The sequence below is a fragment of the Lepidochelys kempii genome, chromosome 13 (genome assembly GCF_965140265.1).
Source record: "Lepidochelys kempii isolate rLepKem1 chromosome 13, rLepKem1.hap2, whole genome shotgun sequence".
NCBI classification, from domain to species: Eukaryota; Metazoa; Chordata; order Testudines; family Cheloniidae; genus Lepidochelys; species Lepidochelys kempii.
Window position 1 is genome coordinate 4,246,361 of NC_133268.1, and position 25,388 is coordinate 4,271,748.

The 25,388-nt window shown below is 43.2% G+C and overlaps 1 protein-coding gene across 9 annotated transcripts; it reads left to right on the top strand.

Moving 5' to 3' along the window:
* The first annotated feature begins 625 nt into the window (after positions 1-625).
* Positions 626-24,622, top strand: TPD52L2 (TPD52 like 2). Of its 9 annotated transcripts, XM_073308927.1 has the most exons (11): positions 797-884; positions 1,402-1,582; positions 2,298-2,416; positions 3,658-3,806; positions 5,395-5,454; positions 6,789-6,848; positions 13,010-13,111; positions 19,334-19,360; positions 20,302-20,343; positions 22,429-22,477; positions 22,794-24,622. In XM_073308927.1, the coding sequence occupies exons 2-11, from the start codon at positions 1,558-1,560 to the stop codon at positions 22,884-22,886; spliced, it is 726 nt and encodes a 241-aa protein (XP_073165028.1). In that variant the 5' UTR covers positions 797-884; positions 1,402-1,557; the 3' UTR covers positions 22,887-24,622. The 9 variants fall into 9 exon arrangements, with proteins under 9 accessions (XP_073165026.1, XP_073165027.1, XP_073165029.1 ...); XM_073308926.1 differs by lacking the exon at positions 1,402-1,582 and having other exon boundaries at positions 781-884; positions 2,271-2,416; XM_073308928.1 differs by lacking the exon at positions 1,402-1,582 and having other exon boundaries at positions 781-884.
* The last annotated feature ends 766 nt before the right edge of the window (positions 24,623-25,388 follow it).

A 25,388-nucleotide genomic window follows, 5' to 3' on the forward strand; every position in this document is an offset into this window, starting at 1 on the left:
CCTTTCCAGCCCAACGACCCCTAGCCCCTCCAGCCCCCCAAATTCCCAACAGCCCCTAGCCCCTCCAGCCCCCCCAAGTTCCCAACAACCCCTAACCCTTTCCAGCCCAACGACCCCTAGCCCCTCCAGCCCCCAAGTTCCCAACAACCCCTAGCCCCTCCAGCCCCCCCAAGTTCCCAACAACCCCTAGCCCCTCCAGCCCAACGACCCCTAGCCCCTCCAGCCCCCCCAAGCTCCCAACAACCCCTAGCCCCTCCAGCCCCCCAAGTTCCCAACAGCCCCTAGCCCCTCCAGCCCCCCCAAGTTCCCAACAACCCCTAACCCTTTCCAGCCCAACGACCCCTAGCCCCTCCAGCCCCCCCAAGTTCCCAACAACCCCTAACCCCTCCAGCCCCCCAAATTCCCAGCCCCCAATTCTCTGCCCTCAAGTTCCCATTATCCCCTCAGCCCCCCCCCGTCCCTGGCCCCCCAAGTTCCCATCAGGCCATGAGACCCCTCTCAACCTACCCAAGGTCCCCTCACCCCGAGCGCCCCCCACCTCTCTCGCCAACCGACCCGTTAAACCTTCGCTCCCCTCTCCCTCGTCCCGACGTCATCGGGTGCCTTCTGGCCCCGCCCCCTACCCATGACGTTTGCCGGCTCCTCTGCTCCGTGCCCCGCCCACCACGCCCGAGTCACCCCTTTCGTGGCCCCACCCACGAAGCGGCCGTTTCCGGTCCGGGGACGTGGCGTAGCTGATGACGTGCTGGGCCCGCGCCTCCCCGGAAGCGGGCGGCTGAGGGGTCGCGCGGCGGGTTGCGTGCTAGGCGGCGGCGGCGGCGGCGCAGCTCCCCTTCTGCAGCCGCTCAGCGGGCCCGGGCCCGAGATGGAGAGCGCGAGCCAGGGTACTGCGCCGGGGCCGCCGCGCCCTGAGGGGAGGGGCGCCCGTTGGGGACGGGGGCTCGCGGGCTCGGGGGGGGGCCGGCTGCAGCTGGGGCGCCCCTGGCCGAGCTGAGGCGGCGCCTGCTCTCAGGGTTGTAGCGGCTCGGCCGGGTCTCGGTGGGTGAGGGGGACTGGGGGGGGGGAGGGTGCCATGCCGCCGCCGCCTCCCCTGCCCGGGTCGGGGTGCCTGGGCGCTGGCTGCTGAGGCCCGGCCTGGCTCCCTACCTGCCGCCCGGGGCGGGGCTGAGCGAGGAAGGGCTGGACGCTCCTGTTCCTGTCGCGGGCGCGTATGAGGGCTGCTCCGCCTGCAGCACGCTGCGCCGGCAACCTGGCAGCCACGGTCGTGGTCCCGCTGGAGATGAGCCCCCGCCCCGGGCAGTAATGATCGGGGGAGAAGGCCTCCCCTGGGGAAGCCCATCCCCCTGCCTGGCTGAGTGAGGGGGTGTCTGATATTACCCTGATTATGTTGTCTGGCATTAGGCAGAAACCCAAGAGATACTGTCTAGAAGATACTAGACCGGAAGAATCACGGCTGAACTCTCTGTGGAAGAGGAAATGTCTTAACTTCTACGATTTCTCATGCATTAGAAAACTCACCTGGAGCTGGAGCCACCCCTATTTTTAATAGACTGAGAAATGGAGGATGAGGCTATAAACAAATGTATTTGCAATTATAGGAATGAGGGCGTCTGACTCCATTCTTTGTAGTAATTACGGTTTGATTCTGTCAGTCTGTAGATGCCATGCTGCTCTAGAGAGCACGCTTGCTGGAATGGCTTCAAAGGTTCTTGCCTCTGCAATGCTAACAGTATCAGCTGCAGTGTAGTGCATGTAGGTCACTAAACCACTAGTTGAGGTCATGACACTTGTTAATTAAATGGAAGCTGAATTGTTGCCTTCCCTTATACACATTCCGTAAATGAGAGAGATGCTTCAAGCTAGTTCAGGGGACGTATTGGCACAGATGTTCCCTGCAGGACCGTCTCTCTCTGATGTGTTATAGGTTCCGATGGATTGCCCAGTTTATAATTGACTTCTGATCCAGAGCTTATCACTCCTGTGTAGAGAGATGCACCTTGTTTACCCTGCCTTGTGTATTAGCAATGCATGTGCTCAGTGATTATTAATGTGTTACTTTAGGCCAAGGAGCTGTTAAAATATTTTTGACAAGTAAATTTTTCTTCTGATACTTCTGAAAGATGCTAAGTCTTTTATTAGATGAGAAGTTTCTCTTCCTCTTTTTCTCCCCTGGACTCCATCTGTATGTACTCTGGACACATCTGCTTGCATAACATGCTTTGCTTGCTAGCAGCTTATTTTTTCCACATTCTGCTTCTTGTCTGTGACAGATATCAACCTTAACTCTCCCAACAAAGGTCTGTTGTCGGATACCATGACAGACGTACCCGTGGATAATACTGCTCGTGCAAGGACCTCTGCACCAGAGGGGCTGACTGAAGCTGAGGAAGAGGAGTTAAGATCTGAGCTTGCCAAGGTAAAATGGTGCTACCATTTCTGTTTAGATTGTGCCTCTATATCTGAGAGAAGTAAAAGAGACAAGTGGTAATTCTATCCGCTGTAAGAAAGCTTAAGGGACACTTCAGCGATGGTGTAATGTTAATCTCTCCTCTGGAATCTAAATCCATCATTTCACTGCTGAAGAATAAAATTAATTGCTAACTTTGTAGACTTTAACAATATGCTTTATTTCATGTTCTCCCTTCTGGTTTTGCTACAGCACTTAGCACCTGTATCAGAGTTTTCCTGACATCAAAGTTACAAGGAAAATGCTTTTCCCCAAACTGAGGCTAAACAAAAAGCCATTTAACGTCAAGCTCCATTTAGAGTGAGAAAACAGGTGGAGTGTGGGGGAGAAACTACCCTTGAATTATGAGGACATGGAGTTCCTTTTTATGTTCCTTCCCATTATAGGCAATGGCTTTGGATCTAAAAGCTTTTAAGATATTGCGGGTTTGCAAATTTACACTCAAATGTGAATGGGCAAATAATGAAGGTGACCTCTTTAACTTGCACCTGAAACAAAACAGGAAGTGAGAGCTACAGCTGTTTTCTTGTAGTTTCTGAACTCACTGTAGAAACCTAGTCTGATTGTTTGACTTGAACGCAATTTCAATAATGCAAAGTAGTCCAGAGGTACTGAGTTGTGGCTTGTTAAGATTTGTTTCCTTCTGCCGCTACTTATTTTCTGACGCTTACAGTTCTGATGCCAAACAGGATTGAAACCAGAAAATAAACCACAGAAAAAGATGGATCTTAGTTTCTTAATAAAAACAAAGAAACAGAATTATAAAAACAAACCATTTTCCTTGTATGCAGGATTCTGCAGTTTTTCAGGTCTGTTAATAGAATCTACTGTTAACTGATGATCCAGCCCTAGAAAAGGCTTCTGTTACTTTTTTGTGACATTAAGTGGCCCAGTAGGGTTATTTTTCTGGAAATTTTCCTAACTTAACCTCCAATTTTTTTTTACCAGTGGCATACTTAAGTTAAACTGTCTAAAATTTTAAAATCAAATTTAATTGGTGTCTGTGGAATTTAGATTTCTTCTCACATTTTTGTTAGCAGAGTTTCAGTATATAAATATATCAGATTTATATTGAGCGAGCTGTGAAAAATTGCTTATTTTTCCATGTTTAACCACTTAATTAAAAGTTGTGATCAAACTGAATTTCTGTAACACTAAGGCATGCTTCTAACTGGGAACCTGTCCTGTAGGTGGAAGAGGAAATTGGTACCTTACGTCAGGTATTGGCTGCCAAAGAGAGGCACTGTGGAGAGCTGAAGAGAAAACTGGGTTTGACCACTTTTGATGGGCTGAAGCAGAACCTGTCAAAGAGCTGGCATGATGTCCAAGTCTCCAATGCGTAGGTGTTCCCTGTGCCAAAGATTTCAAACATATATATGTATATAACTCTCTGTAAAAAGCAGTTCCTTGCCAGTGAGGTTGCTCTGTGACTTTCTTAGTGGAGAGAGGGTAAAGAAACTCACAATATTTGCTTGTCATAGTAAAATGTGACTGCCAAGCAAAAAGTACCAGAAATCTGTCACTTGTGATTATCTGGGAAATGATTTGGGTAAAGCATTTTCTAATGAGTGCATGTCATAGTTCAGAGGCGTGATCATTTGGAATGGTCCTGGAGTAAGTATTTTCTTTTTAAACTTTGAAATGCTAACTATTATTCAGTATTTGTAATGTAAACCAGTATGTTGGCTCAATGGGGATCTGTGTTCCATTGGTTAAGCTTAATGTTCTTAATTTCATATTTTAGCAGGGATTGGAATTGGTTTTATAGTGCATATGGCCTAGTGCATGTAATGCTCAGTAGAGCTCACCTGATGACGCACAGAGGTGAAGAGAAACAAACTGTAATTGAGCTCTAAATCTCATTGCTGCAGCTGCCCCATTTATTTTATCCTAAATGGAATATCACTCCTGTGAGCTCAGGTGAATCATTCCGTAATAGTTTTGCTATTAAAGAACTTGCAGAGATCTCTCCTTTTTTAAACAGAACAGTCTAATCTCTTTACATTTTTATGCCTCTTGGAGAGCGTCTCCTGCTGACATAGCGCTGTCCGCACCATCACTTTTGCTGGTTGAATTTATGTTGGTTGGGGTGGGTTTTTTTTGCTTTTTTTCACATCCCTGACCAACAAAAGTGATAGTGTAGACAAAGCCTCACTGTTCAGAGGGAAGGGCACAAGGCATTTCTAATACGTAGAAAACCACAGTTTACTCAATCCCTGCTTCAGGTCACCAATTTTTGAGCCCTATAGCTAGGGCCCCTACCAAATTCACGCTCCATTTTGGTCAATTTCACGGTCAGAGGATTTTAAAAATCGTAAATTTAATGATTTTAGCTATTTAAATATGAAATTTCACGGTGCTGTAATTGTAGGCGTCCTGACCCAAAAAGGAGTTTTGGGAGGCTGCAAGGTCATGAATTTAGTAGGGCCCTACTTACAGCAAACTGCATCCAGGAACAGAATATAGTGAGGCACCTAAACTTCATGAAAAGATGTGAGGTCATGGTTTAGACAGCCTAATGAGTCATTCCAGACTATCTGTATCCCTGACTGGCACTACTAGTGTTGAGACTGAGATTTTTTCCTATGTCTGGCAGTACGAAGCACATGCAAACGAGGTGAGTTAAGAGCACCACAATTGACTGCCATTAGGAATATGATCAAGAGGGAAAGGAGGCGTTGCAACCAGAGGAACCCTATCCAATATAAGTGTTCTCATGTTGACTATAACTAGAATCTGAACTGACTGATAATGCCATCATGTGGGGAAGGACTTTCTTGCTCTACATCTTGCTCCCCATTTCTTCTCCCCTCAGTCTCTGATCATTGGCTGGTTTCAACATGTCACTTAAATCTCAAAAGTGATGACTTATCCTTATGAAAATGTTCCCACTTTAAAATATGATTAATCAGATTTTTTGTTTCTAGTTATACGAAAACATCTGAGAAACTTGGAGAATGGAATGAGAAAGTGACACAGTCAGAACTGTGAGTTCCTCTGGTCATCAGCACCACCTACTTGCTCCTCACGCTATTCTCCAATTTGTACTGCTTATTGTTCTTTTAGGCATCAAGGGGTTGATTGTATGCTTGGGGCACAGTGAAGTCCTGTTCAAGGCTCTTGCTTATTAACAATGTACCTGACTTTCAACGGCTGCAGAGATGATGGAAGCAAAAGATATTGCTGTCATCTCTTTAGCTGTCTGTTGCCATAGCTGAAGTAAAATTCCAGTCAGTTACCAGGACACACTTTACATAAAATGAAGTATGAAATGTTAAGAATTACTGTTGCCTGTCAGCTAGCCCTTGTTAGGCCAAGTGTGAATGAAGTCCCATGCCGTATCAGAGTGAACATTGCATTTCCTGTTTTAAAGTTAATCTGTACTTTCTCCCCTTCACTCCATAAAAATCATAGCAAACACTTTGGGGACCAGCTGACTGACTCTATTCTTCTGGCCACAAAGGTAGACAAGATAATTGGATGTGTTCAGTCCTAGGCGGAATGAGGGCCAAACAAACTTGGGCATGTATGTGTCAGCTACTGGTAGCTGCTACCATGTTCGTGTGACTTTGACAGTTTACAAATATGGGCCTTTTGTTAATCTGTTGGATGCGAGTATAGGTTAGAATGCTGTGAATTTTAGTTGGTGTGGTGTGGTAGAAATTCAATTACTAGCAGACAGTAGTTCTTACAATGCATTTCTAGTTACTTGGTCATCTGTCTTAGGCATTCATTGATCTTAGTTCTAAAATAATGTAGGTTATGCCATGTAGTAGAACGTCTAGCGATTGAGATCTTGTAAGTTTTTGGATTTATGTAATTTCCTGTTAAAGATGAGGAAATGGAGATAAAAGTTACATGACTTGCACAGGGTCATGCAAGGCAGTATCAGACTGGAAATAGAACTCAAATTCCTGGTTCCTATGCTCTGTGCTATACCATGCTGCAGTGTAGCCGCTATATAGTGCGTGGAGGGGAGGGAGTGATTCCCCATAGGAGGCAAAGTGGCAGACCGTACAACTTTGAACTGGCCTGATATCTTCTGGCTTAAATCTCCTAGCTTAAATCTGTGCAATTTCTTTGCCATCAACAGTTATCTGAATAAAGAGGAAACCTGGGCTTGGATGTTTGCCCACATCTAAAAGAACAAAGTGTTTTATAATTCTTTCCTCTAATAGCCATTCCCTCCCCCCGTCTATCACATGGGAATAGCACTTGTTTCCTTAAACATCTAGAGGCATTAGTTATGTGGAAGGTCCAGGAAGGAGAGCATCTGTCTTGAAAGCTTTGGCACCTTTTCTAATTTCCGTTGTATTTGTAGATATCTTTCAGCCAGCAGCACACTGGAGGACTGGAATGAAAAATTAACCCAATCAGAAGCGTGAGTGTTTTAACGTTTAGTGTAAACCACCTTTCAAAAAAGCACATTGTCACTAACTCTCTGCTCTAAGCTAACAATTTTCTGCTTTGACTAGTCCCATAAAGTTCTACCGACAAAACCCTTTTATGTTTACCCAATAAATCGGAGGTGGGCAAACTACGGGCCCCTCCCCCGCAGCCTCAGCTCACTGCGCTGCTGGCCCAATGCTCTGGGCAGCAGGGCAGCAAGCTCCTGGGGCAGCGTAGCTGCAGGGCCCGGCCTGACCGGGTGTTCTGAGCTGCATGGTGGCATGGCTGTCTCCAGCTGGGCGGCTTGGCTCTAGCGCCACCAGCCACTGGTGCTCGGGGGGGTTGGATAGAGGGCAAGGGAGTTCGGGGTGGGGGGCGGGGGTGGATAGGGGGCGGGGCGGTCAGAGGGTCGGGAATGGGGGTTGAATGGGGGCGAGGCCCCGGGGGGGGGGCAGTCAGGAATGAGAGGAGGGGTTGGATGGGGTAGTGGGAGGCAGTCAGGGGCAGGAGGTCCGGGGGCAGTCAAGGGACAGGGAGTGGTGGATGGGGCAGGAGTCCTGGGGGTGGGCCATCAGGGGACGGGGAACAGGGGGGTTGGATGGGGTAGGAGTCCCGGGGGGGCCATCAGGGGGCGAAAAGGGGGGGGGTTGGATAGGGGTCGGGGGGCCAGGCCACGCCTGGCTGTTTGGGGAGTCACAGCCTCCCCAAAGCGGCCCTCCATACAATTTTGGAAACCGGATGTGGCCCTCAGGCCAAAAAGTTTGCCCGCCCCTGCAATCAATACACATTTCATATTCAAGTCACTGATGTAAATCCAACTGTGGTCAGTAGTGACATCTTTACCCTCCAACATCTGTCTGCTGACCTGGGAGAAATGAGTTGATACATTCCTGTTTTTGGTGGACGGGATCCGTATCACTCTGACCATCTTCAGAGTTGGCACTGGGTTTGTCAGTCTGACCTGACAAGCCATGGATTGAAGAGACAGATTGAGCTATCTAATACCTAGACAAGGTGAGGGGTAGTAATGGGTTGTTGTGATGCAGCATGCACTTTTTCCTATTTGGTGTCTGATCTCAGAATCAATATGGCTTCAGTTTCCAAGGCATTCAGTACACCATTTTAAGAGCATCGAGTAAATGTTAAAAGCTTACGAACCCCACAGCTATTGTATTCTGTCTGTCAATCTCAAATAGCCCTTTAATCACTCTTCTGATGTTAAGCAATCCCTTCTTTGGGTTGAGGTTCCTCCTTTCCATGCTAATTTTAGGGTGTTAACAGTGCTGCAGTAAAATCTGGGTCTAACCTGTGAGCTTAACTCATATCTAAGCAAATTGTTACATCTCACTCCTCAGGAATCCTAGTAACTACTGTCTTCTAAAGATAAACTTTGCTTAGCTTGCATAATAGCCTTGCTGCCTGTCATAGTATGGCCAAAATTGCCTGCTTGCACAGTAGCTTGACTGTGGGAGTTCTTACATAATTTGTTTCCTTGGTTGGAGCTGAATATTAAATTAGACTACTTTTTATTTTTTTCTGCTTAGCTGACTGAAGTTTTCTCTGGAGTAAATGCTACCAATATAATATAAAAATTATCCGTAGCCCTCAAACTGCTTATTACATTTTTAATGCAATCTCCATTTGTAATGGACTGTAGCTGAGTAGATTATGAGAGGTCGGTAGGATCTCCTTAATTTTCCTGTTTTGCTTAGATAAAGGCAGATGTAGGTCATGGGTCACTTGTAGCTGAACTCCTTTCTGTACTTCGTGGTATGGAATTCAGTTTCTTTTCTGGTAACTTGAATTATATTAACTGCCAGTGTGTGTGTCAGTGTAAAGATGGCTTCCTGTCATGGGAGCAAATGGAAGATTTTTTTCATTGTGTAATACAGTGTGGACTGTGTGGGGGTGAGAAACATCAGAACTTATCAGAGTGTGGGGTTCTACTTTCCAAGTAGACTGTCCACTTGTATTACAAAATGAGAGTAAACCCTGGCTGTTCTGTTACTTGGTGATATTGAGCACTGTTCTTTAAATGCTAGTTATGACCTAAGTCAGTGAATAACTTTCCCTGGTAGCATTTAATCAGAGTTCTGTCCATGGGTGTGTTCTCCTAGAATAAGAAACTTCCTGTTAGATCTGTTTCCTTGCAGTCATTGATAATAAATGGCAGAAAACGGCAGTAGGAAGCCTGCCTATGTTGCTTGTTCAAGAGCTGTTTGTTTACACCTAAAATAGTTTTTGTAAGCCAGTCTTCCTGCTTGGATTGGCACTGCAAAGAATGTTATCTGGCAGTTGGAATGCTAGCAAGCTAGACAATGTTGTTGTCGTGTTGGTCACAGTATATTAGAGAGAGAAGGTGACTGAGGTAATATTTTTTTTATAGGACTCACTACTGTTGGTGAGAGACAAGTTTTTGCTTGTCTCTCTCTCCAGCAGAAGTTAGTCCAATTAAAAATATTACCTCATCTGCCTTGTCTCACTCTAGCAAGCTAAACACAAATTTAAAATAAAGTGGGAAGGGATGAAAAGTGATATTCCTAGGGCATTCTGGGAAACAAGTGCAGAATTCCCATTTCCTCAATCTAGGATTAAATAAATGCCAGTAGTCAGATTCAAGAAATACAAGGTTGTTTTTCCTGCCAGGTTTCTTGGGACTCTTCTGCTGTACCACTGCGTGAGCTGCTAGGCAGCGTAACTTACAAGCTTCCTGACTGAACTGAAAACAAAGACCTAACCTATGACACTTATAGCACTTTCGAAGAGAAATCCTTTGTGCATTGTTGAGAGGCTTCTCTTAGCTTCCAGTCCTTGATGCAGAGCGTGGTTTGCCATCTAATCAAAGCATGCAATGTGGAGAGAGGGTAGAAGCTGGTGCACTTGTCTAATGTGTACATGAGGTGGGTGGGGGAGATTGCAGAATCATTTAGTCAGATGAGAGAACTGTCAGTGGCAGCTGTAGACGTTCTGTGATTTTTGCTTTCTCTGTCTTTCACACTGGTAGCTGGATGGGAGCAAGCAAGGGGGAGGTGATGCTAGTGGGAGAAGGGAGGATTTTATGGGTCTAGATGTAAGCCTTCGCTGTGTTGAAGGGATTTGTCCAAGAGGTATGCAGTTCAAAAGTGCTCTTACATCCTTGATACTCCTGGATACCTATCTGACATATGCAAAACTACCTCCCTTCAGCAGCATATAGCATCAATTTGCAAGTCTGTTTTCACGATCCATACCTCACTACAGTAGTTCATGCTTTTGGCTTGCAGATAGCAATAATCTGATGTGTTCTCCCTTTTAAGACCATTTGCATTCTGCACTAGCTGTAACTTGCTGCTGCCTAGCAGGGTCAGTTGCACTGAACATATTGGACCAGTTCTTCAATAGTTCTTGCTTTCTGGTCACTTCCAGGTACAATAAAATTTTTACTTTGAAGTCCTGTATAGGTTGAGTCCTGGCTCTTTGAGAGACCTGCCTCTCTTTTTGCCTTTGACCTCAGCTGTTAAGAATATCAAGGGCTCTCAAGGTAGTAGTTCCCATATTTAAATAACTGATTGGGGTGGGGAAGGGGGATGACAGTGTACTTATTAAAGGGCCTGCCCTCTCTTCTAGGAATTGCTCCCCTCTCTGCTGATCTGACAGTGCCTGGCTTTGACCTGTTTATAGTACAGTGCAAGGCCATCTTTCTCTGGCTTGTGTGACGTGGGGTGGGGTGTAACTGGGCACATCTACCCTTTGAGCAGGGCTTGTAACTCCCAGCTTGTGACATACCCGTACTAGCTCTGATAATTTTAGTGCACTAGCTTGAAGAGTGTAGCTGCAGCAAGAGGGGCCAGCTGCCCTGAATGTGTGCCTAGCTTCTTGGACACGCCCATACTCGGGATGGGTAGCCCCTTGCACCTCTGTGGTTACGCTCTATTTTTAGTGCTTGAGCTTGTTCAGCGCTAGCACGGGTATTAGGCCCCCAGCTAAAGTGTAGACGTGCCCTTATTTAAGTGAGGATGGAGTTGTCCCTACTGGAGGCAGTCTACTGAAGTCGTTTGTTAAGCTTTATTATGACTAGAGGGTTAACGGTAAAAATGTTCCTGTTCCTAATTACACTCTGTTTACTCTTGCATTTCTGTCAGCTGGGACAATGGAAACTAATGATGCCTCTAACTTTTGTTAATTGGATCTACTTTCAGATTCCTAATGCTGCAGTGTTGGAAACCCAAACATTGCAGCATTACTTTAAAAAAGGAAGATTACATCTTAAACATGTGGAATGCTCCCCGTGCTCTCAATTTCATAAAAATGAAATATGGGGCCAATTTAAGTTTGTATAATATTGCATATGTGTCCACTGCCATAGTACTGGTCTTCATTAATATGTGCAACCTGCTGTCCCAACCTGTATTGGAGCCTAAGGCCTCTCAATTTATGGGCATTACTGGAGTCCAAAAATTAATGTGTGGTGTGATTCATTTCTTGTCACGGTTCTGTTGGATAGCACTACTGAACAGCGTGACAGCCTGCTCAGGGGAGATGCCCAGTACCCAGGAGGGATGGGCCTGAATTCCTTGTATTCCAAGGAAGTTTTGACTCTGCAGGTCAGGTGTAAATTCATTAGCTGCAACAATGCCCAAAAGCCTGTGTTAAAGCTAACAGCATTCAATACATATCTCTCACCCTTAAATCATATAATTACCACCACTTCTTACAAAACAAATTGTGTTGTGGAGAAGGATCATGAGTGAAGCTGGAAGACTTGGATGTTAGACATCCAATGTCCCGCGGATTTTATGTCTTTGTTGACTGAATTTGGGGGGCATGAATTTGGCAAATGACTAGATTACACAATATGAATAGTCATTTTTGTTGGGACTGGGGGGTGAAAAAGTAAAGTTGGTTCATTACTGAGCTTTGTGAAGTACTAGGCATGTGCAGTAACTAGTGTAGTTGAGTCAAGAGCCTGTTCATGTTACAGAATGTGGGTTGTTGGGCTTAAAAAAGCATAGTTTAAGAGGACTTCTTGGAATCTGGCTCAAAGTGCCACTGTGTTCTCACTCCCACACTCCCATCTGGAGAGTGAGTGAGAGAGAGAGAGAAATAACTGTCAGCCTAAATTGTCTACTTGAACTTGTTGCTTCTTGCTTTGGTATTTGAGGGTTGAGAGAGTTGTGGGTGACTCTTACACATCCTGTTCCAAAATACTCTAGCACAGTTTATGTAAGAAGGATAACTTCAGGCTTAAATATTCAGGAGCCAGAAAACCCAGATTTAATTTACCCCAAATTTAATATTCTCTTGTTGGTGTATGTAGCTGACTTTTTTTCTCTCTAACAAGTTGAAGTTGTTGTAGATCTAGATGCTAATTGCCAACTCAAGAGTAACTTGGATAGGATGCAGTTGTGCAAGTGGCTTAGCATGTATTTGTTCACCTGTGGTCCCAGAGCATGGCTTGAAATAGGAAGGCTCTGAAGTGCCTCTTCTCTTGACCCCTCTTATGAACTTTTCAAATATGTATAAAATCAAACTGATGTAAAGCTGTCCAAGACTTCTAATTTACCTGTGGTTAAAGGTAACTGACTGGAAACTTTTCTAGCTATTGGTTCTAAGCTGCAATTGCAAAGGTGATGCTCATTCTTGCAATTCTTATCTATTTTGTAACATGTCGCTATTACCAGTTTCTTCTTCCATACTGAATTCTGCAACAAAAATGCTTTCTCTTCACTCAAGGCTGAAAGTTTATTTATGAGAACAATTTACTTAATACTGAAGGGGGCAGTTTTTTTTCCTTAAAAGGAGAAAAGGAAGAATGGGGAGCTATAAGCATTTTAAAAAATCCCAAACTGGAAATTTCGAAATGTTCACTGAAATATCCGATGTTAATCAGATTTAATGGTTAGAGAGAAACTAAAATATCAACATCGTAAAAAATATAGAGTAAATATGAAGAAATAAATTAAATCTACTTGCATTTTCTTGCTAAGATTCAAAGCCGTAAGTACATATGAGACCAGAAGAGTAGCTTTCAGCCATGTCAGTGCAACTTGCTAACCTAGTGCCCCGCTCTCTTTGCCTCGGCATCTTTTCCAAAATGCTGGCAGGTGCTGCTCACATTGCTGCTTGTAATATTTCCCCCACTAACCTTCAGTTGTTCAACTTCTTTCTGCTTAGTTATAAGAAGACTCAGGAAACCCTGTCCCAGGCAGGACAGAAGACTTCAGCTGCCCTTTCCAATGTGGGCTCTGTTATCAGCCGTAAACTTGGTGACATGAGGTAAGAGCTCTGTTCCACTTTCGCTATAGCACTGGAGTCCAGGATTAACACAACGTTGAGGTTTAAAAATCTGGAATGCATGCCTAGTTTTTTTTCCATTTTCAGTTCTGTGCACTGCAGTTAATGGCAAAATTAATCTGATACAGCTGTTCCCTGTGACCCGGTATATATCGCTCAGGGTTTAATACATATTTTTCTAAGCTATTTCTGGTCAGAGCTTCATTCTCAGGAATCCTTTCTTTATCGCTTTCCCCAGCAGTGTTCTGAGAGGTCTGTCTTTGGTAACACTTATCGCTTTAATATTCAGCAGTTCCCAGAACATTTAAATATCTGATTCTCTTGTTCCACAAACTGATAAAATATTGTAGTCTCCCTCATACCGGGAAGAAGTACCATATTGTTTCATTGCAGCTCATTCATCCTCTTTGAATAGTGGTGTTGAAAAGATTTGAGGGGAGACCTTTCTGTTCTTCTGCAGGAAAATGGAACTCCATTTTCTCACTTCTTATGCTGGCGTTAAAATAGAGTCTAGCTCTTTGGCTCCATCAGAGATGTAGAGAACCTCAAGATGGAGAAAAGTGGACGAAAATAATATGCGTCAGTTCTCTGATGTATGGAAAATTAAAATTCCTTGCTGATGGGCACAACTACCTAGCACAGTGGGGAATGGGTATTGGGAGCAGGGGGGGTTTAATAAGGGAAGTGACTCAGTCCAGATGTTTGTTACTAATATGGACTAGAACTTTTCCTTTCCATGTTCAGTAACTACAGAGGTTTATAAACCCACTAATTTGGTGAAAGGGAACAGGAGGAATTGTTTAAAGATCTAAATTAATGTCACTTACCCAAAATTCTCACATCTTTAGATGTAAAAGCTAATATTAAATTATTGCATAAGTTTTAGACACTTGTATTAGCTACTGTACCAGGAAGGCTGCTAATGTCTCACCGTGTAGCCGAGGAGGTAGCTCCCTGGGACAGCAGAAGGTGGCTTTAGAAACTATGGATAAGCCAGTGTTCATATTAGCCATTGGAGCACAAAACCAATTGTATTTCAGTTGTCTTTCACTTAGATATGGGGGATATTTAACCTCATAAATATCTCTAATGACTTGAGGTTGCTATAAACAATGAAATAATGCAAGTTAGGAAATGAGGCATTCCCAGGCATTCATGTGCGATCAACTCAGGATTTCAGTAAGTGCCATCTAGTATTGGTTTGACCTGATTTTGAGGGCAGGAAGTATCAGTCAATAAAACACCTATCTCAAAGGGATACTGACAAAGTAATTTAATTTCTTTATGAATTCCTTCAACTGAGCTATGAAACTCTGGTGATTCACTTTCTGCTGAATCTTTTCTAACATTTCACTTGGCTTGGATGGCTAAACTAGTCAGTTCCTAGTTCTCTTGTACTAGCCCAGTGCTTTTTGCATTCGTAGCTATGCAAAGGGAAGTTCCAAGTTAACAGTCTTCACTGAACTAAGAGAATTCCTAGGTAACTTAAGTTGACAATATCTCTAACTCAGATGCATCAAAGAGGTACTGTTCAAATCTGTATAAGGTTTAGCCTTCCCTTCAGGTTCAAAGTCAGCTTAGAACTAGGGTTCAGACTGGTTTTAAAAAAAACTCTTTAGATTTTAGCCACACTTTAACTGAAAAATTATCTGTTTGGCTTTAGGTGCAGTGCTTGCTCTGATTTAAGTGCCCATATTGCACCCATCAGTATGGTGTCTAACAGGGAAACCAAACCATAAGGGCAGATTTGAGTCAGTGGTTCAAGTGGAAATAATTCAAAGGTCTTCAGATGAACAACTGCAGTTTTAGCTCATCTCTAAATATTATTATTGCCTGTGCTTGAGTATTAGTTGCCTAGGTCTTGCAAGGCTGATTACTAAATGTGATCATGTTTAGTCCTTGTGGCACCTTAGAGACTAAAAAATTTATTTGAGCATAAGCTTTTGTGAGCTACAGCTCATTTCATTGGATGCTGAACGCTGTAGCTCACGAAAGCTTATGCTCACATAAATTTGTTAGTCTCTAAGGTGTGCCACAAGTACTCCTTTTCTTTTTGCGAATACAGACTAACACGGCTGCTACTCTGAAACCTGTCATATGTAGTCCAGAACCTTCATGCAAAACTAGTATCTAGTAATTGTAGAGTGTAATCCCCTCCAGGGGGGATGGGGAAAAGAGTCTCGGGATGACTTCAGCCATTGCTCTTAAACTCTGTTACATGTGTATTAGTCCTAAGGGAGTTACATGGTGTGTTTTTTGTAAAGCTGTACTTTGCATACAGGGTCAGAGCAAAAGCATTGTGATCAAAGTGTTTGCACTAAGGTGTTAGAACAGCAGAAACCCACTTACTCCATTTTGTGCCAGAACTGTCTTGCATGGGCCAAACATAATGGGGAAAGATGATGTTGGAAGTCTTCCAGACAGTTAATGACAGTGTACAGAAAAGATACCTTGTAAAATACAGTATTTAACTTTTTCTCTAGAGTTTTTTTGCAGGATATCAACTCTTCCCTGGACTCTGCATACACAGCTGCCTAGTTTATTAGAATAACTTTTTTGGTTCAAAAATAAAACTGTCTTTAAACATGACATTTGACAAAATTCAGATTGGGCAGTTGCTTCATCACAGCTCTCATTCTTCACAGAAAGAAAAGGAGTACTTGTGGCACCTTAGAGACTAACCAATTTATTTGAGCATGAGCTTTCGTGAGCTACAGCTCACTTCATCAGATGTTTACCGTGGAAACTGCAGCAGACTTTATATACACACAGTGTATACCGATACTTTCCACGGTAAACATCTGATGAAGTGAGCTGTAGCTCACGAAAGCTCATGCTCAAATAAATTGGTTAGTCTCTAAGGTGCCACAAGTACTCCTTTTCTTTTTGCGAATACAGACTAACACGGCTGTTCCTCTGAATTCTTCACAGAGATTGTCCTTTTCCTCTGTGGCTGGGAGTACCCAGGTGGTAAGCACTTGATGTAATCTCTGATCATAGTACTGGATATTCCAAATTTACTCTCACTGAGTTGTACATGGCATTCCTGGACTAGCAGATATTGGTGCACATCTTCAGTAGCACCCAGCTTGTGTGAATTGGGCAGAGAACTAGTCCAGTTTCTAACCTTTCTAGTGTACATTTGACTCCTCTTTCCTACTAATGACACCGCAATTTGTATAACTCTTTTTTTTCTCCCATTTATTTTAATGCTGTAGCAGACTGAAATGGGCAAAATGTGGTTCCTTTTGCCAGTGTCATAAGTGCATAATAAATGTGGGGGTCTACCTACCAAATGTGGTAGCTGTGGCAGAAGTGTGTGAATTCTGTCCCCTCCAAGCACAATCCCTTCACAGTCTGATTGGGAGCATTTGTGCTACCATGAACCTGGCATGACTAAAGCGTGCACAAATATTATTTGTTCAGCAGTGTGAACTTGTTAGTTCTCTATTTAACTCTGTAACCTTACGTTTCCTAGAGCAATGCCAGTGGCCCCATCAGAAGCCATAGGCTGCGTAGTATGAGTTCAGCAAGAAAAAGTGAATAGAAAAAGGCACACGTTCATTGTAATTTACATTAAAGAAACTCCTGAATTTCCTGTCTAAACGTGCAGCACTAAGGTTGTGGAAACACCCTACATTAGTGCCATTAGCACTTCCTTCTTGGAAGACAAAGTGGTGGGTCTGTGGGCAGCTTCTCTGTCAGAAATATGTAACATCAGTCAAAGCATTACCAAATAACTCAGCAGGATTTGCTGTGGATTTATGGCCCTATAGTGGAAAATAGATGAAAGTAACCTTTGCTTCTTTCCTGTGAAGATTTAATAACACTTCTTCCAGTCTTCCTCTGTTGTGTGTGTACACCTATATTGCTCTCTGTCTGTACTTCTCTGCTGTCTTCAGGGAAAAAATACGGTCCTGAGACTTTCAACACAGATTCAATTGATATATTTTTTTTTTTTTTTTGGAGCAAAGTCTTCAGTAGCAATGTTCCCTTGAAATAGAACTGTAAACTGTTGGTAGTCGAAACGTGATCAGAGATTACAGTGAGTGAGGTTGGTTTCTTGTAGTGAGCAGTTTTCCTCTGAATGGGTGAGATGTTACTTGTTTTCAGTGAATCTCGGTGCTAGCCTTTAACTGTAATTGCTTGTTAGAATTCTCCTGGGGCTTTATCTCTGATTGTCCCTTCATCCTGCATTTGTTATAAGAAAAGGATCCAGACATTTATTTTCCCATCTGCTGGAAGGATTGAGGTAACGGAAAGGGACACTGCAGACTGTTTGTCAGCCTTCGTTAGCTACTGAAAAATGCTAGAAGGGGGTAATGACAACATAAATGTGCAGAACGCTTGGTCACAATTCCCTTGTATAAAACGTTGCCACTATAGAATCAAAATAACTTGTGTTGGGAGACATCTTCAGTACATCAGTTAGTTGCCATGCATTGCTGGATTGTCTGAAATCTAATAGCTTTAGAATTCATCATGTTCAATAGTTAACCTGTGGTACTTGAAGTTGTCTATGTATAAGAGGACTGATGTTGCTAGTTACTCTATTACATCTTCCCCAGCCGCCTAATCTCTGAGACTAGTCCATATGGGGGCTAGCTTAACTAATGGGAATGGGTGTTCTGCAAGTAGTGTACAGCATTGCTATTAAAGCTACAAAAGTCTTAGCCAGTTTAGCTTTCTCTGTTATCTCTGCATTCTCTGTTGATGCAGGTCTCAGGCATTCTTACCTTACAGCATTTTACTGTAGTGTATAATTTCAGTAAACTAATCTTAAGGGAATGCCATCTTCCTCATTAGAGAGGATAATTTTCAGAATGTATATTTTCTAATATACATTTCATTTCAATGTTTGAAGGAGTCTGCTACTGTAACTACTACTACAAGCATACTGATTGTTAAATATTATTTTGAGCTGATGATTGGCTGCAGGACAGCTCCTGAATTTATGTAATCTGGAGACATTTTATCAAAGAAGGAAAAGGGCTACAAAAAGCACAAATAGATCTTCAAAAGTTCCGTTTTAGGTGCTAAATAGGCTGAGCTGTGCTTGTGGTAATACATACAATGTTGGGAGTGGTGCATGTTTGTGTATATTGTCCAAGCTGTTAATCTTTTTACAGGAATGAGTTGTAGAAACTCTGACTTTCAAACATACCAATGTTTTGGCTTTGCCTCTGGCTCTAGCTGTTGAAGAGAGAGCCTTAATATATGTTGGGGGCAAAACCACAACTTCTTGGGCTTTGGTGTAATCAGAGCCCCTTGTTCTCCATGGAAAGTTTTTGTCTGAAGTGTGTGGCGAGACTACTTAGTTTCTCCTGCACTGGCTGCAAAGGATGAAGCTCTGACAGCTACGTTTAAATAATACAAAATGGAAAGAGAAATCAGAGTAGCCGCAGTGGTGTTTCTTTGTAAATTCATTTTACGCCATCTCCATGTTCTCATCATGCCTTAGACTCTTTTGTATTGGCAACATGTAACCATTGTAGAAGCTGTCACGGGCCTGGATAGGATAGTTTAGTCTTGGGGGGTGGAGTAGTTGTGACTTGGCACCCAAGAATGGGTGGAAGGCAGTTTGGGATTGTGGCATAAATTATAGTAAGGATGAACAGTTCTTGTTATCATGCCCTCACCAGCCATGTCTGCAGACTCAGGAAGAAAACAGTGCCCTGGCTTTCATTTGTTTCCTGTAAGGAGTATTCACAACAGCAAGGCTAGCAAAGCTTTTTAAATGAAAGCTTAGGGTGTGGCCACTGTAGGGGGTAGAGGTGGGTTTTCCATTGTTTGCTAACCCTTGGTAAAATCCAAGTGTTGACAACTTGTGGATTTAAAACCTTTTTTTCTAATGAAGACAAGGCTTGAGTGTGTGAACACAGCTCTGTGGCAGGGGCTAGATTCAGTAGTGCTGGAATATGCAGTGATCTGGCTGTAACTTCTTACTGCAGACAGTACCATTATTGATCTTTGCAAAACTTCATACCTCAGTTCACATAATATAAGATCATAGGGTAAGAAATACGTCTTGGGCAGCTTTTCTTAATCCCTCTTGAGGCAAATTTTGTTGTAGATAGGTGGGCTTTCTGTCTAAGGCATTTGTATGCAAGATTTATGGGCAGCTATGTGGGGCAGTCAGCTGGACACGGGGGCCTAACTAACATTTCACTTTTCTCTCCTGCTGCTGCCGATGGGTTCTTCCAGGGCTCATCCCTTCTCGCATTCCTTTAGGTAAGGTGCTTTCCAGGGGTGCTAAAAGAGGAGGCTTATTTATTTTTTTTGCTAATCTTTCCAGGGGGCACTGCAGACTTAGAGCTGACCTGTGGGGCCATCTGCACTGGTAATACAGACGAGTTAGGGAACTTGGTTGCAACAGATGCCCCTGGACTGGCTTTACAATGAGATTGCCATTGGTAGAGGGTTGAACATAAATAATTGCAGTGCTGTAATTGAGTCCCTTGACTTGGTCATATTTGTAGTGTAGATGGGGCTGTAGGCAGTTTACAGCAGATTTTTTTATTTGAAAGCTGACAGCTCAGTGCGGTTCCATTCTCAGGCTCGCTGCATACGTCTTGTACTTCTCGCTGCTGTTCCTAAATTCTGGGAATATCCTGCCTCTTAAAATTAAACCCTGAGTAACAGAGTAACTTGGTGCAAGAAAGCCAGTCATAGACCCTGTCAGCTCTTTTTTTGTGTGGTGCCTATGCAACATCTCTTCTCTCTCAAATAAAAATAATCTAGTCCTGGATCTTGGGCCAGATGCCTTTTCTGGATATTCTTGGGCATAGTGTGGTGTTTAAAAAGCTTTTCCTAAATTAAACTTTTTTCTGTGGGAGGTTTGGCTCTTTGTACTGACATAAGCAAATCTGTCAGCAGTTGAAGCATAAAGCCTCTAAACACCATTCACTCTGTCCATATCTTGCATTCTTGAGTTAGAGATATTCAGGCTAACTAGTCTATAATTACAAAACTAGTTTGGACTACAGTGTGTCAAAGGGCAGGAGAGAGGGGCTTTTGTGGGTTACTTCTATTGCCTCAGCTATTTGCAGCAGCCTTAATGTTGTTGGGTACAGTACGTGTCTGGAAATTGTGCAAGACCTAACCTCATATGCTCCCAATGTCTGTTTGAATTGTCTAACTCTTCCTTCTCCACTTTTAATGCTTCCGAGTAGCAGTTATTCCATTCGCCATTCGATAAGTATGCCAGCGATGAGGTAACGTACGAAATGTCTATAAAAGTGGGATGAGTGGGAGACGTAGTTAATTCCAACCCACTTCTAGGGCCTTTAAATTCAACTTTCATTTTGTGTATTGGGACTGTTTCCTTCAGTTGACCTCAAATGTGCACTGTGGGGTAATGTCTCCTGCAGCCCCTCTAGTTCAGGGCTTTGAGGCCTGTTGCATAGGTTTATTAGTGGCTATGTTAGACTCTCTTAATGAGGAGTCAAGTGAAGTGTTGTAACCCTGCCAAAACTCAAATTGCAATTTTATGGCTTTCAAAGGTCCCTAAAGAGAATTATGATCCTTTTTTTAGAATTTCAATACAGTTGTAACTAGTAGTGCAGATGACATCTCTCTGACCTCCCGCTGTATCCCTGGTTTACAAGCTAATGGTCCAGCATGCCAAAATACCCTGACTTTTGCAGTAGAACAATGTCTTCCTTATGTGGTAAAATCATAAAAGTATAGAGCTGGAAGGGACCTCAAAAGGTCACCTAGTCCATCCCTCTGTGCTAAGACAGGACCAGGTGTATGTACACCATCACTGACAAGTGTTTGCTCACCTGTTAAAAACCCCCAATGCAAGAGATTTCACAACCTCCCCATGTAACCTCTTCCAAAATTTAACTACCCTTATGATCACTAGCTACTGAAGAAATTACAAACTGATTAAAAAGCCTGGTTTCTCTTGACAATAAAATGTTTAATTGGAAGCTCTGGTTTTAACATGTAAGAAAAATGTTCCCTTAGTGCCTCCTTTGCATGAGTTTACTTTTGTTTGGGACAGTATAATTTCCCTGAACAGAAATGTGCCTTTGTGTTTTCATCTTCATAGGAGTTAGCAATACAAATCCTTTCCACTCTTAAGTAATCTCCACAAAGTTGAGAAGCTTAATCCTGTATCTTACAAGTCAAAACTATCCTTAAAGCTGCTCATTTTCTAGTAAAAACTTTAGCTAAATTTCAGAATTTAGCAGAATCTGGTATAAACTGTAATCTCCATTCCCACACATGGGGATGAATGAACTGTATGATGGGAGTAGAGCTGGGCAAAGAGTGCAGACCCTTTTCACTTGTTCAGGTTCTTAGATGAATTTTGCTTTGGTTGTACTCGCACCTTTTGCATTTCTGGCATACTAAAGCAGGTAAGTTTGTTGCATGGGTGCAAATATTCAAAATGAGTCTTGTATGCAATGTCTAGGAACAGAAACTGAATTCTGTTCTCGTGAATGTTCTTGCTAGAAGAGCTTGTGCACTGCAGTCCATCGCGGGAACAATTCCCCATGATATATGTGCTAAATCATAACTCTTCAATACAGACTACTACTCCTGAAACATTTGTGTATCAGGTGTAAAGGGTGCATTTATCAAACAGTGAATTAAAATTATTTGCTTACCTCTAAGGTTCATTTCTCATACCAAAGGACACACATCTCTCCCGCTGACATAAGTGACTACTTCTGTCATGTGGTCAGAGAATAGAGTCCCGTGTATTCTTGTTGGGTTATAACTCTCAATGTTCCGTTAATCTCTTTTGCTCCGGAGAAGCCCTTCCTTTTCAGCTTAATAGTAGGTAATGTAGAAAGCTGAAAGACTTTTTTCAAGCCTGTCTAAAATGTTCAGCTTCCCCTTTGGACTAAAAACATGGCTTTCTTACATAAACGAGAAACCACTCCTTTGTCTATGAGGCTTTCCCCTCTTACCTAATCTGTAATCCGTTGACTCATAATGGAACTCAGCCTGTCTTTTAGGTTTTTAGCTTGAGTGGCCTTTATTCAAACAATGGGAAAAATACAATGTGGTATAAATATCTGCCTTCCAGACCTTGCTGTATGCCAAGTATAGCATGTCTAATGCAGTTGGCTAGTTAGAGATAGTGAACCCTAACTTGCAGGAAGATGGCAAGATGACTGGAGTGATAACTGCCTTAGGTGTGTTGTGGGTGGTGGTGCTCTTGCATTTGAATGGCCAAGGAACTTTCACAGGCTTGATATTCTCAGCCTACTCAATTCAAACTAAAAACCAGTTGCTCCAGTAGCTTACCCCTTTTGACTTTACATTGCCTTTTTTCCTTCAAGGAACTCTACGACCTTCAAGTCATTTGAAGACCGAGTTGGAACCATAAAGGTAACTGTCTGTTCTCCTGTTGCTAAACTCCCATGATAAGCAAATCCCCATGCAAGACAGTCTGTGTGAAACTAGCTTAAACCTGTCAAAGGGGCTCTAGTGCTTACAGAGAACTTCCGGGGTAAATGGCACTTTGGGGCCCCTGTTCTTAAGAGTGTGCAGTCTCTAAGGCTAACAATTGGTAATAGATTATGGGGGGAGAATAACTTTACTGTATGTCAGTACACCCCTTGGAGAAGTGCTAACTGTCTGCACTGAGGACACAAGACCAGTGTCCTTCTCTTGTCATCTTCAACAACTTTTCTTCCTTTTGCAGTCCAAAGTGGTGGGCAGCAGGGAGAACAGCACTGACCCACACTCCCCCACAGGCTCTGGTGACAAGTCCCCCCAGGACAACGCTCCTTTCTAACCCCTCAGTGTGGCTTTTTGCACGGCTGTGCACAACTGCAGGAGCCCCACTAGTTCTTCGCAACAGCGTGCAAATACAGGAAGGGGGCAGTTCCCATTCTGAAGAGAAGTATCCATACATCCATACACAGACATTGCTGCTGGAGTCAAGTAAAATAAAAATGTTTTGTACACAAATATTTTACACTAAAGTTTGTAGATGAAATGTATCACTGTGCTGTCCTTTTGGGAGAGCAGGTAAAATGGAGTTTACTCAGCCTAGTCCAGAAATAGCATTTCTGGTGCCAAACACGTGCATTTCTCACTCAGTGATAAGCTGTTTGAGTAGGCAAGATTGGGTGGGACGAGCAAATATGGAAGAAGCCAACTGCATGGGAAACACAAATCTTCAATTTCTGGCAGCAGCCCTCTGTTCTAAATTATCTATGAAGAGAAGTAGTTCCCAGTCTCCCATCACTGCTCTCTCCCACTACCATAGAGGAGCAGGGCCTGAGAGGCATTGAAAATCTTCTCTCTCATTAAGATGGGAATGGGGTAAACAGTCATTTTCTCTGGGCTCCCAAAAAGGAAATAACTGCCTAGTTGTTACACTAATGCTCTAGCTTTAACAGAACTAAAATCTTTATTTTTAAATGCAATGAACTTCAAAAATAAAAGCTAAGTGAGAGAGCTTTAGCATCATATAGGGAAATAATACCTTGGACGCTGAAGTTGAATCGCAAGCCTTACATCACCTTATGCTTTATTTGTTTTATAATCTTTTTATATAGAGAGAAATGTGAGGGTTACAAAGTTGGGGTTGGAGCACTGGAGTTTTGCATCATACAATAGTAGCAGCATGCCTATGTGCCAGTTATTGTGTTCATTTCATTGGTGCACTCTGTTGCCTGAGTGTATAAAACTTGCTTCTCTGTTCTTGGGTGTATGCCTTCATCGTCCTTTAAGGAAGAAGCTCTGAAGGCAGCTAGCAGTGTGGCCAGATTAGAAAAGGACAAAACTCTGTCTCTAGCAATGTGGGCACTGTACTGGAGAATCCTGTCTCTACCCTGCCATTGTATAGGTGGTTCAGTTTGGAGGGTCCTAAATCTGATGGTACATTCTCTTGGCTAATATCTCCACCCATAATCTTTGTTTACAGTACTTGCAGAGAATCCTGGAGACTAACTTATTGCTCAAGCGTCTGGATGTTTTGCTATTCTGCTGTCCGACACTATCACTCAGGAGCTGTAGAATGAAAGGTTACCCAATGGTGGCCTGATCTTATTCTAGGCAAAGGTGCCTCCGCATAAAAACCTAGAGTGAGCAATTCTGTGCCTTAGAGGCTAAGTGGGACTTACTCAGGTCTTTAGGTTTGCTTACATACATATCAAATTAGTTTCTGTGGTTTGAGTTCCTCTAGGATAAGTTTTTTTTTTTGCCCTTTAGAGAAGCAAGTTTTGACATTTTAGTCTGCTGATCATAAACCTCAATAACCACGCTTGTTCCCCCATTTTGCAGGTGTTTGGGGGAAGCATACTATGAAAAATTAGAAGGCAGATGTGATAGGAAATAGGTGGAGTGTAGAGTGTCATTTACCAGGTTTTATTGTTTGTGGCTGAAATTACCCGCAATGTGGGGAAAACAGTGTCAGTTAAATGGGGGACTGCTGGAGCTTAAATATTGAACTGTTTCTCTCTACAGGTGAATGTTGGGGAAATTTGTCAATAAAGCTTTCCATTGGGAAACAAATTACGTGAATTTTTGGTCCTGAATTTATACTTAGAAATCTAAATGAGTAAGTGCAAAGGTTACGAACCCATCAAGGGCAATATCCAACTAGCAGAGTAATTTTGGGAGGGAGGCCTAAACTGGTGACTTCTGTGTAATGTACGTCATTCTGGCCTCTAGAAGCCTCTGCCTGTGGTATGCTTCAGCTGATGAACTGGTACTTCCAGTCTAGTACTTCCCTATAACAGCCACTAGCAAACATCAGTTGATACATACGGTATGCTCCCATGAACTTTTTGTGCAAAACTGACCAAAGGAGGTAATGGAACTTTGGTCAGTTTTGCACAAAAAGTTCATGGGAGGTAATGGAACTTGCATGCAGCTTCAAAATTGGAGGAGCTGGCCCCTGTCAAGAGGAGAGATTGGAACCAAAAGGAACTTGGTGGAATGAGGGTATGAGCCGACAATTTCGTTTTGCAATGAATCAGCAGAAAAGAGCTCAGTACATCATATCGTCTGAGGCACAGAGCAGAACATACTTTCTACCAAAGCAAAGTAGGTACCAAAGCAGGAAAAACCAGTCTAGTACAGTGGTTCCCAAACGTTAACAGGCCACGAACCCCTTTCACTAAATTGTGAAATCTTATGAAACCCCTCCTAAAAATGAATATTTCCAGGGATTTAAGTTTAAATTTCCTCCGCACTCCGTGGGGCTTCTGCTGCCGGACCCCGTTGACCGCTCCAGTCAACTGAGCTTGGGCTACAGGTCCCGCTGACTGCCGGGATTCAGGCTGCC